The sequence below is a fragment of the Lissotriton helveticus genome, chromosome 11 (genome assembly GCF_964261635.1).
Source record: "Lissotriton helveticus chromosome 11, aLisHel1.1, whole genome shotgun sequence".
NCBI lineage: Eukaryota > Metazoa > Chordata > Amphibia > Caudata > Salamandridae > Lissotriton > Lissotriton helveticus.
In genome coordinates this window covers 971,384,367-971,397,311 of record NC_136072.1, presented here as the reverse complement: position 1 = coordinate 971,397,311, position 12,945 = coordinate 971,384,367, and the positions used below count along the sequence as shown (strand labels likewise).

The window sequence follows — 12,945 nt, the reverse complement described above, 5'->3', positions numbered from 1 at the left end:
AATACTGTCAAGCAGCAAAGCTGAAAGGTGGGAAGGGTCGACATTTTTCCAATTTCTTTTCGTAGTAGGAGAGTGGGATGGAGGGTGAGACGGCAGAGAAGTCAGTTTTAAGGAAAAACAGACTGCTGAATGGTCCGTCCATAAGAGAGGGGTCACATTTGATAAAGTCATATGAGGGTTACGAGTGAATAGCCCGTCAAGAGTATGACCGGCTATATGAGTGGGCTGTGTGACAATTTGCTGTAGGCCGACAGCAGCTAGATCATTAGTTAGCGTCAAGGTGTCCAGGTCGGATAAGGCCTCAAGATGAAAATTAAAATCGCCCAGTATGTTGAAATGTGGTACTCCTGCAGAGAGCTCGATTAAATTGTTAATGTTGTTAAGAAATTTCGATCTGGACCCCGGAGGGCGATAGAGTAGGATGCCTGAAAATGATTGGGTATCGGAAATAGTGATGGAAAAGGAGGCAGCCTCGCAGGTGCTATCATTTAAGTCGATGATTTTGACTTTAAGGTGGTTTTTATATATTATAGCTATTCCTCCACCCTTACGTTTCTTCCTGTCGAGTCTACAGACGCAGTAATTTTCGGGAACGGCTGCTTTAAAATCTCGGCCTGAGGAGTCATCACCCCATGTTTCGGTGATGAATAGGAGATCTATGTGATGTGACTCGATAAATTCCAGAATTTCAATTTTGTGTTTAGGGACTGAGCGGACATTGATAAGTGCTCCTAGGACCTTAGGAATGGGGGTAGGGTGGTGCATAGGGGAGGTGCAGCCTGGGCATTTGTAAGGCCCTATATTATGATCGGTGTAAAGTAAATGAGGTAAGGGGTGCGTCACTTCTGTGAAGCAGTTCAGTTTCCGAAGTTGTTCAGAAGTATAAGTGTGCATGGTCGATGTTGGAGTCGAATGTAGCTCACCCGTTTCAGAGTGGCTGGTCTCTGGCGTGGTCTCGGAGCGGACGAGCGCAGACGAGCTTGCCTTAAGCGCGCCTTCGGCGCGCAATCGTTGCGCCCGCTGCGCTTCCGGTGGGTGAGCATATTAAATAGGCAGAAGTGAGGAAGAAAAAGGGGGCGTGGCCAGCATGAGTGGGCGTGTCCGCTGTGCCAGGTGTGGCGAATGATTGTCCAAACACTCGCCTGCAGCAGCGTCAAAATCGGCTGAGCGGGGTGTTTGTCAAACGAGGCAGAGGCCGAGGGTGAGTGAGATAAAATACACAAGATAACACAAGATTTTTAAAATTACAGTGGTCCCTGTCAAGCTCCCGGCTTTTCGCCTCAGGAGTGGTGAGTAAACACTGCGCTAGCAGTCAGCGCGCGCTTACATAGAGGAGAGAAGGGGGCGTGGCCAGCGTGTGTGGGCGTGTCCGCTGTGCCAGGTGTGGTGAATGATTGTCCAAACACTCGCCTGTAGCAGCGTCAAAATCGGCTGAGCGGGGTGTTTGTCAAACGAGGCAGAGGCCAAGGGCAAGGGTGAGTGAGATAAAATACACAAGATAACACAAGATTTTTTAAATTACAGTGGTCCCTGTCAAGCTCCCGGCTTTTCGCCTCAGGAGTGGTGAGTAAACACTGCGCTAGCAGTCAGCGCGCGCTTACATAGAGGAGAGAAGGGGGCGTGGCCAGCGTGAGTGGGCGTGTCCGCTGTGCCAGGTGTGGCGAATGATTGTCCAAACACTCGCCTGCAGCAGCGTCAAAATCGGCTGAGCGGGGTGTTTGTCAAACGAGGCAGGGGCCAAGGGTGAGTGAGATAAAATACACAAGATAACACAAGATGTTTAAAATTACAGTGGTCCCTGTCAAGCTCCCGGCTTTTCGCCTCAGGAGTGGTGAGTAAACACTGCGCTAGCAGTCAGCGCGCGCTTACATAGAGGAGAGAAGGGGGCATGGCCAGCGTGAGTGGGCGTGTCCGCTGTGCCAGGTGTGGCGAATGATTGTCCAAACACTCGCCTGCAGCAGCGTCAAAATCGGCTGAGCGGGGTGTTTGTCAAACGAGGCAGAGGCCAAGGGTGAGTGAGATAAAATACACAAGATAACACAAGATTTTTAAAATTACAGTGGTCCCTGTCAAGCTCCCGGCTTTTCGCCTCAGGAGTGGTGAGTAAACACTGCGCTAGCAGTCAGCGCGCGCTTACATAGAGGAGAGAAGGGGGCGTGGCCAGCGTGAGTGGGCGTGTCCGCTGTGCCAGGTGTGGCGAATGATTGTCCAAACACTCGCCTGCAGCAGCGTCAAAATCGGCTGAGCGGGGTGTTTGTCAAACGAGGCAGAGGCCAAGGGTGAGTGAGATAAAATACACAAGATAACACAAGATTTTTAAAATTACAGTGGTCCCTGTCAAGCTCCCGGCTTTTCGCCTCAGGAGTGGTGAGTAAAACCACTTGACCTTCCCAGGCCCCTGCTCCGGTGGTGATGCCTCTGGCACCATCAACGCTCGTTGGGGGCGCCGCACCATCATCATTCCCGACTCTGATACCGAGCCGAATGGATGTCCACCGATGCCAGCTTCACCACCGACTGGGGGCAGACTTTTCAAATCGGTGCCAGTGCTGTATTGTTATGGTAGGCCTGGATTGGGTGATGATTGGGAGTGGTTTGCGTCCCTTATGGATACCAGCCTTTAGAAGAACCTGAGGACAACTGGTTTTGAGGATCTGGCGGATGCCAGTGGACTGAACACCTCCCCAGACATTGGACAGGGCTCCCCCCCTACCGTGGCCATGGAGGAGGGTGTTTCTTTTACAATGGTGGTGCAGAGGGCAGATGAATTCGTGGACCTTACGCTGTCCTCAGTGGCAGTCAACACAAGCATCCTGACAGAGGTGCTTCAGCCGGGTGTTGCCCCCACAGAACCACCATTCAACGATGTCCATACTCATGTCCCAATCGGAGCCTGCTTCACTCCCTGCCCAGTGGCTCCTGTGCCTAGGACAATTGCCCTCTGCCATCTATCCGACCCAGGACACCCCAGTTTCCTCACCCAGCATTCCACCCTGGGGAGCTTGGTGGTCCAGGCGTCCACCAACAAAGTCAACTCCGGCACATTCCCTACCACTCCACTGGACAGGGAATCTGAAAGGCTGGATACCTTTGGAAAGAGGATGTTCTCTTCTTCCGACTTTGGTCTACGTTCTGTGAACACCGCGTGCCTCTTGGGCCAGTATTGCAATTCCATCTGGGAATCAGTTTAGCAAGTGCTGCCCATGATTTCGGGGGAGGCCCCAGCCACACTCTAAAGCAATTGCTGATGGGAGCAATGCAACTAAGTTCACCATCAGATGCGGGCTATACATGACAGACTCGCTGGCAGAGCGATTTCATCATCTGTGGCCCTTATGCGCCACCCCTGGTTGAGAGCCACTGGCTTTTTGGGGGATGTCCAGGCCTCGCTTATGGTTCATCGAGAACATGCAATGTCAGCAGTTTTGCACACCAGAGCTTCTCAAGAAGATCAGGAATGACCAGGCCCAGGTCATTTTTGTGGCTGCAGATTGGGCACGGAGAATATGGAATCCTGAGCTGTTGAGCATGAGCACGGGTCCTCCAATCAGGCTGCCTCTTTGGGAGGGTCCCAGCCACAAGCCAGGGTTCGGCACCCGAACCCGAAAATGCTTTGTCTTCATGCATGGTGATTGAGTGGCGACAGTTGACAGATTTCATCTTTCCTCTCGAAGTCTGTAATGTTGTCTGGGCAGCAAGGCGTCCCTCAACCAAGATGGTTTACACCTGCCATTGGAGCAAGTTAAGGGGATGATGTTTTGATAAACAGGTTAACCCTCGAGGTTAACCCTCGATCTGCACCCCTTTCAAGGTTCTTTTTTGTTTATTCGTACCTTTGCCCTGCAGGGATCTGCTTCGAGCACATTGAATGGTTTTCTGTCTGACATCTCAGCATTTCTGCAATTGCCAGATAATCCATCCGATTTCATATCACCTATTGTAAGTAAGTTACTAAAGGGTCTTCAGCATATGTTTCCACTAACTCCCTTCATTATGCCACTATGTTACCTCAACCCAGTCTTTACATTTGCGATGTCTGCTCCCATGGAGCTAATACACAATTGCCCTCTCAGGCTCCTTACCATAAAAACAGCCTTCCTAGTGGCAATCACATCTGCCCAGAGGGTCAGTGAGCTACCGGCACTCTCAACACAGCCTCCTAACTTCACTATATACCAAGACAAACTGATCCTTCTCACTAGAGCATCCTTCCCATAGTAGGAGGTAACTCTCTTTCATGTAGACGGGGAACATCGTTTACAACGAAACTTTTACCACGCACTACCATTACAACGCAGGAATTACAACGAAAGTCGTTACAACACCTTTTGCTGGAGGGCGCTGTTGGATAGGGAATAGTTTAATTTTCTATCCAACACCTTCCCTACTATCCACGGGGACTGGAGTTGGAATAGACAATTAAACTATTCCACTATCCAGCGCCCCCCAACGCAAGTCGTTGTAACAACAGGCGTTGTAATACCTGCTTTGTAAAGGCATGCGTGGTAAAAGCATGCGTTGAAACGTCATACATCCATGTCTGCCTCACCCCTCAAAAGAAGAGGATAGTCTTCGTCGACTGGAAACTTAAAATACCTTGACCACATAAAAGAGTTCCGGTGGATGATCAACTCTTTTGGGGTACATCAGAGCCAAAAAAGGAAAGGCGATACAGAAATTGACCATCTCACACTGGATAGTGCTCTGCATCAAAATCTTCTATGCATTGGCTAAAAGCAACCGTCAGAAGGTATTCGAGCTCAGTCTACCAGCTCCACGGCTGTGATCATTGTGTTAGCTCGGGGAATCCCAGCCCTGCATATCTGTCAGGTAGCAATGTGGGTTTCCCTACACAGGTTTACGAAACACTACTACCTAGATAGGCCGGTCCGATGAGACGGTCATTTTGCCAGTTCAGTCCTGCAGAACTTTCTAGTCTACTCGGTGTCGCAATCCCACCTTCAGGGAGGTATTACATGGGTATCTATTCTAAGGTAAGAAATCTGCGGCTATATGTATGTATTAGATGAACAAGTTACTTACATGTGGTAACACCTTATCTGGTACAGACTATATCTTGCCACAGATTCCCTACCAATGCACCCTTCCTCCCCATTCTTTGAATGGATTTCAGAGTAAGGGTTGTTCTTCCCCTTTTAAGGGCCCTAGTTTAACGCACTAGTGGTCAGTGTTCTTTGTGGCTCCGCGCTTATGGCGTGGAAAGTCGCAAAAAGACATTTACATCAGTGCTTCGGTGGTGCCTATATAGGCTCCACGCACATCGGTTCCTGCATGGACGACGTTGCCGATGCCACGCAGAGCCGAACGATGCCACCTATCGGATTGAAAGGGTAATGCTCACCAAATATTTCCCTATCCAGTCTGACACCTGGGGAATATTCTATGGTAAGGAATCTTCAGCTAGATAGAATCTCTACCAGATAAGGGGTTACCAAAGGTAAGTAACTTGCTCATTAGCAATTGTTTGCCTTTCAGCAAATGTATCAAAGTGTACAGCTTGTTTACCCCATAATACTTTCAGAGCAGGAATAATGCCCAATGCATAGAGTCAGCGATTATGGCTTCTTGTTAATGCTGTCTAGTTGCTAAATTGAATTTCCAGCAAAACAGCCGAAACTTGGCGAGCAGCTTGGTGAACGCAAGCAAGTTTGAGATGCAGCTGTTTCAGGCCATGTCTCAGAACTGGTTGTAGTCAGAGGTTTGTGTCTGGCCTCTGAATTCCTTTGAGTAGTGCAATTTCTTCTGTTGTTCCCTTATGGATTGTCTATTGCCGTCCTTTTTCTAGCCGAATTTCAGCCAAGGTGTTTCTGCAGTCTGCTTTTAGAACAGTAGACATTTCTTTTTCACCCTCACATCACAAGCATAAAGGCAGAGGCAAACTTGCGTAAATTTAGGAAACAATCTTAATGCTTAGCTTGTTGTGTCATAACATAACTTATCCAGCTTTTCACTAAGGCTAATAAGTTTCAGTTGGGGATATAAAGCACACTGTCACAATGTACACATGCCACTGGTGCAGAGAGGAAGATGGCAGACTGTGGAATGCTATCTGCAGGCCTCTGGGTATGGATCGCTGCTCTAGATCAGATGTTCAATGATGCACCAGAGGAATGTATGATAATACCATGCGTACCATCACAACGCGGTATTTTCTTTACATCGACTTGCGTTGGAGGGCGCTGGACTTAGGAATAGTGTGAATTACTGTTCCAACTCCAATCTACATACATAGGGAAAGTGTTGTTATAGTAATTCACACTATTCCTTAGTCTAGAGCGCCCCCCAGTGCAAGTCGATGTAACGACTTGCGTTGTGAAAACCACGATGTAACCATGCCGCGTTGTATTGGTTGCGTGGTAAAGGATGTTTCCCCACCAGAGCTACCAAACGAGCGAGTTGCTAAGATATGCCACCAGCTAGGTGGCAGAGGCACCACTCTTTTAGTGTGACTGCTTTACATATGGGGCTGTTAATAAACGGGCCCCTTGCGACAAGATGGGGCTCTCTGGGCAATAGGGCAAGAATCAAGTTGTTTGTGAAGAGGGTACCCATCCATTGAAGGGGCTGCGGAATTCAAATTAGAATTCAACCTGATTCATCTCCCCACTCACAGAGAACCAGTACATGGCAGGTTTGGGTTCAGCAAGGGATAGTAGTCGTGTAAGTATTTTGTGTTATCTTCATCTTGCATGATTATGCTTTGTAAAGCAGCTATACCGCAGTAACCCCGTTATGACTTAAAAAATCTGACATTTTTCTTTTGTATGCGAAGGTCTGAAGACACCCAGTAACTGTGAACTCGTGGTTGGAGGAGAGCCTCAGTGCTGGTCAGAAGGCCGGTGTCTCCTATTTGATGACTCTTTCTTGCACACTGCATTTCATGAAGGTAAACTGCTGCATTCTGCACACAAAATTGTAGCGTATCTGTATTTCGTTTTCAAAATGATTTGCTCTGTTAAAAATAAGAAAGTATTTTATAGAAATGTAATTGTTCTGCAAACAGACCAATCTAATTTTAATAATATATAAACTTTACTTGGGACAGGTAATAAATAGGTGCTTTTTGAAGAGAAATAGAAAAATTGACAAACGTTGAAATTGTTAATGAAAAATGATGTTGGAGCTGTGCTTAATTTGAGCCAGTGGTTTCCTATGCTTGGCACCAGGACTTAATTGTCAACACCGGCGCTTATGCTGGTCTGCCACATGGTGGCACTATTTATTTAATTTAGAGACGAGCACAACAACAGTTGTTGTCAATTCAGTATACCTTAAAAATTATTAATACCTGCCCCAAGCCATTCTTATACCTTTGTGTTGTGGGGTGGAATAACCCGAGTTGTGACACTTATGGGAATGTAATGGTTAGTAGCTGTGTTGGTACTGTCATTGGCAGCGCTGACAGAGGTAGTCGTTAGTGCAAGCTGCAGTGGCCTCCTGACAAGGATTGTGGCACTTATTTTTTAACAAATTAAGCACTGTGTTGGAGTCAGTGCCCTTTCCTAGTGAAAGAAGAACCTCCACAGTCGCCAGGAAATAAGCCTTTTGGAGAAGTAAGACTGCAAATGATCATTATATTGGCACTTTCTCTTGAAAGATTCTTCTCTAGAAAGTTGAAGGAAGCGATTTAGATTATTTTGCATATCTCTACTTGTTAGTTCTCATGTCATGCCCTCTCTCTCCTTCATTTGCACACATGCCTTATTCTTAGAGGTAGGTCCTTTCCTGAAAATTATTGAAATGTACTTTTCAGAAAAGAAAATTTGTTCAACTCAGTGATGATGATAGTGAAATATATGTGTCCCATCTAATAACTTGGGGAAACTTGCACAGATGGATGGGATGTTTGTGTATCAACTGATGCAATGCCTAGATGTACCCCACACTGACAGAGACATAGGACTGTCTTTATGCATTCCTAATATTAGGCAAGTGACTGACATGATACAAGAATATTTAAAGTAATACAGATACTCCCTGGGTGAAGCATAATACTTCCCGCCAGGGCCGGACTGGCCGTAGCGGGCACCGGGTGTTTTCGCGGTGGGCCACAAGGGTGGGGGGCGGTTTTGGACCTGTGGGTGCCAGTTTTGTTGCAGGGGGGCGGTTTTGCAGCAGTGTAGTAATATCGCCCCCCTGTATCAAAAGCGGGAGGAGTGCTTCTTACTAGCACTAGCTCTGTTTACGAAGATGGCATGAACGATGTATCTATTTGTAAAGTTATTTGATGATATGAATAATTGTGTTAAAATGATATAACAGAAGGATGTGCTGTGGAAAGAAGTGGTATATACTTGAGAAAAAAAGCATACAAAAATAGAAAATAGGAGACAAGAAAGAGTGAGAGAATGTGAGAGGAAAAATAAAATGATAGAGCACTAGAGAGTAAAGGTGAGCAAGAGAGTCTGGGAGACAGAGGACATGTGAGAAACATAAAGCACTACTGAAAAGGAGCATGACAAAGTGTTGATGAAAGAGAAAGTTAGAGGAAAAGAGATCGAGAATGGGGGTTTAGGTGAACAAAGACAGATAAAGGAAAAGAAAGTGAGATGATAAAAGAAGAAAAGTGAGCACTAGAGAGAGAAAACGTGGGAGAAAAACTGAAAGATTTGGAGAATCGTCGGAAAAATGTGAAACATATGCTGTTCCCAATGGCCTGGAAGCCTGTGGAGAGGCCAGGAAAGCCAGGAGGATTGAGGAAAGTCTCCACCCCTTAGGTCTTTCATATGGGCGATGACGTTGTCACATTCCTATGCCAGCTTGTAGATACAGCTCTCCACCTCCCCCTCCAGTGTCTATACCCACAGGAGGAGGCGGTCGCATGTGACACAGCATCGTATTTTGCATGATGACACAGCATCGTAAATTGCAATATTTCCAATCTATGAATAAGTGAGTTGAGCTTGCCTAAATGTGCTCCTCCTTTGTGGAACCATCACCTATGCTGAGGGAGGCTGCAGGAAGGCTAACAGAGAAGTTGTAACCTGTGTGATGTGTGCGCTGCCATCTGGTTTCCAGTTGCTGGCCACTTTACACAAGGCTAAGATGCCTTCGATAAGAACTGGGGTTGTTCCTACTCTTTGGCCACAAGCGGTGTCTGCAAGCCCCTTGATCCTCACATCCTGGGTACAAGGTAGGCAATGTTCCATGAATATTACTAAAATATTCTCTTTATAATGCCATTTTAGATGCTTTAGGGCCAATTCACAAAGGCATGTAAGTGTACAGAAGGGGGAGCGTTGTCAGGATGCCCAACATGGCTGGCAGCTCTTCCCTAACCTCCATTGCCACAGCATGACCCGCTGATGGCTTCGACTCCTCCTGTGGCTGTGCTGCTTGGAAGGTCTTTGCGGGCCACGAGTAACCCAGGGGAGCACTAGCGGAGGTCAAGTGAGTTTAGCTTTGGTTCATGGGGGGAGAATCTCATTACCATACAGTGCTGGTGAGAGTAGGCCCCTTGACTAGGGAAAGACAAGCAGCCCGGGCCAAGACTTAACAGGGCCGCATCAACAAATACACGCGGACCGCAGGGGCCACTGACAGAGAGGTAATATTGGTGGTGTCGCCGGCCCTCGTCAATCCCTCAGCCTCCATTCTACTGGCGACCCGTGACCTACAATCTTCGCTGGAGGGGAAGATGGGTGACTTGAAAGTGAATGTGTCCCCGCTAGGGCAGTATTTGCACAATATGACAGCTAGGGTGGCAGAGGCAGAGGGTTGTATCTCAATAGCCAAGGATACAATCCATACATTGCAATCCACTATCTCTGGGCTTCACAAATATGTTCATCACCTTGAAGGGTGTTTGGATGATGCAGAAGGTCGCTTGAAGCACAATAATGTACTCATTGTGGGGTTCTTGGAGGGAGCTGAGGAAACTCCCCTGACTCATTTTGTAACTACCTGGCTGAGTTCTTGTGTCCCAAAAAAGGGAGGGCTCACAAATCATTGGTGTGGAGGCCCCTCCACCTATTATCAAGTAGAAGCTGCGGGGCTACAGATTCAGTACATGCTGCTGTTCCCAGCACGGCTGAACGTGATATACAAAAACAAAACATTCTTTTTTTGATAAACTGATGTGGTCTGTGCATGGGTAGAGGAGCAACCCTATCTCTATGTGCTGCAACTTCCTTCTCCACTTGTCCAAGTGCTGGAGGGATGGACGGGGGATGGGGGCAGTTGCCACGACGGATTGGAGGACGCCGCTCGAGATTCTTGGATCCGGATCTTACCTCAGATTGAGCTTCGCGCCACCCCACCACCCCCACTCCCTCCCCAGGTGCAGTGGGAGCCTTAGCCTTTATGGACACTTTTTCATACTTGGGCCTATCCTGGATTTACTTCCTTTACTATTATAGCGTATTGATCATCGGCTGACCATGTAGGCCCTCTTTCTTTCCTCTTGGTTTATGGGGGTAGTTAAGGAAACAGTGCAGAGTAATGGGGGAGGGGAGAGTAGAGTTGGTTCTAGATTGGGTTTTTCATCCTTTCCCCACTTACACCAGACAGCACGGTACATGGGTAGGCCAGACTTGGAGCACGGACTACCTCCCCCAGGTGGCGATATTACATTCAAACATCCAATGACCGACCAGACGGACCGCCACTCCCAGGGCACTATACGCCTTTTGACCTGGAACGTTAATGGGCTATTAGACCCTATCAAGAGAGGTGCAGTGTTGAAGAGGGCAAAAAGGTACTAGTCCAATATACTTTTTTTTCAAGAGACCCATCTTTTGGGCTGGGTTGTGTACAGCCCCGGGGTCCCAAGTTGATTCTCCTTCACACTACAGAGGGCGGATGAAGGGGGGGGGGAGGCTAGAAGCTGAAAGATACCGCAGGGCCCTGTTGTGGCTGGGTCCAGTGAGTAGAAATGGGATATCACCAGGGCCAGAAAGGCAGGGACCGTCTGTCCTTGAAACAGTGGAAACTGGGATTGGAGCTTCCCGTCTATAAGACCAGAGGTTTCCCACTCAAATATTACAAAATATGGGCTTCATGGGTCAACACTGGGGCATTTTACCCCAGAAAATCGACAATCCTTGTTCCCTTGACCAGGAATTACGGTTTTATGACGGCAAGACCTAAAGTGAAGTCTTAGGGGCAGGGAAGCGCAGGCGTGCATAGTGGTATGGAAGATCGAATACTGGCTGGACTTCGGGAGGGGTGGTCTAAATGCTTATTACAGGTGATGTGGCTTGTTACTTTGTGGTCTCTAATAGTGGCTTGTTTGTGACGGTATCTTGTCCTTTTCACTTTTGTCTGGTGTATAAAAACAATTACATTATTGTCATTGAAAAAGTACTACTTTACATACTCCAGAATCTTTGTGAATTGTTCCCCCTGTATTTTGCCACTGCAGAGTAATTCTCCTCATCAAATAAATATGAGGTGGCTGGCTCTGTTGGGATTTTCACCAGCGTCTTGTACAAAAAGAATCTTGAGATCACAAAAGACATAGCTTCCACCTAAGCAAATGGTCTGCCATGCACTGTTGTTGCTCTGCTTTGCAGAGTGGAATGTGGTGAGAAACAATTATGGATAGAAAACTGTGCAAAATAATTGAATGTTATTGTTGATAAAGAAAAGTCATTAATGATACAAGTTTGATACAAAAACCGCACATTATCCCGCAAAACAGTTTAAGAGACACCATACGATTGGTAATGGGTATCGATTTCTGTAACTGCTTTTTAGATAGTTGTATAATTACTTGTTATCCAGATAGTTATTTGTAGAATTGCTTAGTTGAAATATTTAGTATTACGGCAGAACTCTCAGCAGAGATCCCAGTTTCAGCATTGTGCACATTAACTCAAAGCAGCTTGAGAACATTAAAACGCATTTGTGCTCCGGCACAGCGACATACATCATTATAGTTTTCTTTTTTAAGTATGATGATTGCTGTGTAACAGCTGCTTGTGACGTAATAAATGTTTTTCTCAGCATGGCATTCATTTAATCTAATTGTTTTTGCCTGGAAAGTGTATGGTCTATAAGACATTTCACTTACAATATCTGCCACTCAAAACAGTATGCGAAAAACAATCTAAAGTAAACTGAAAAAGGCAAACATTAATGTAATGTCATCAAATAACCTTTTCCATAAGCGAGCTATGGCATGTCGAGAAAATGGAATGGACCAATGGAGGAAAGGTGTGTGGAGTCCATTACAGAATGTATATGAAAGTGTCAAGGAGGGAAATAATTGTAAGCAAAGTTCCCTCTGGTGGTAAAGCACAAAAAAAAAGAAAGAAAAGGCTAGAAGTTTAATAGACAAGGAGCATTGTGTGGGAGTTTAATTACTGCTATTCTGACACCCCAAAATCTTAGATTTTCTGGAGAAAGAATGTCATCTCGTTGACATTGGGAACATAGGTTTTAATGGCCATATGTTGTTGAGAATGGGCATACAGCCCAGGGAATTGTGGGAGGTGTAGCAAGAGTAACGGGGACGTTTACACATTGGGAACTCATCAGCGATCCTGCATCGTAAATGTATCCACTCTTAATTTCCTTATGCCTCCCTCTCTTCCATCCTTTCTTATCAGCTGACGCATGAGAAAGTCAGAGGGAGGTTGGGAGTGAATATGAATTCACCCAGGAACCACACTTTCTTTTGCACCTAAAATGCTCCTCTCGCTGCCACATGTCCCCAAAAAGTCAGCACGTGTTAGCGGCTCATGTCAAAACAGCACATGCACTTCTTCCTCTTTCAGATGCCATGTTTCCAAACTTCAGTAATAGCTATGATTGCTCCTACTCCTCTTGTAGCTTGTTTACCTCCCTCTCCCTTCAAATCCAAAAGAGTACCAGCCATCTTGTCTACTTACCCCACCATCCAGCACCGGCTGCTCCGATAAGGCGGAGGAGCATCGCCCCACTGCTTTAAAGCAGTGCAAAGGAAAAAACAAAATATTAATA

General features: G+C 46.6%; 1 protein-coding gene across 5 annotated transcripts in view; it reads left to right on the top strand.

The window, feature by feature from the left end:
• Window positions 1–12,945, top strand: part of ASPHD2 (aspartate beta-hydroxylase domain containing 2) — a 241,291-nt gene that overhangs the window by 225,976 nt on the left and 2,370 nt on the right. For all 5 annotated transcript variants that reach the window (XM_078667318.1, XM_078667316.1, XM_078667314.1 and 2 more), the window contains one exon: window positions 6,794–6,907. In XM_078667318.1, the coding sequence (XP_078523444.1) occupies window positions 6,794–6,907 (114 nt within the window). The remainder of the gene's footprint in view (window positions 1–6,793; window positions 6,908–12,945) is intronic.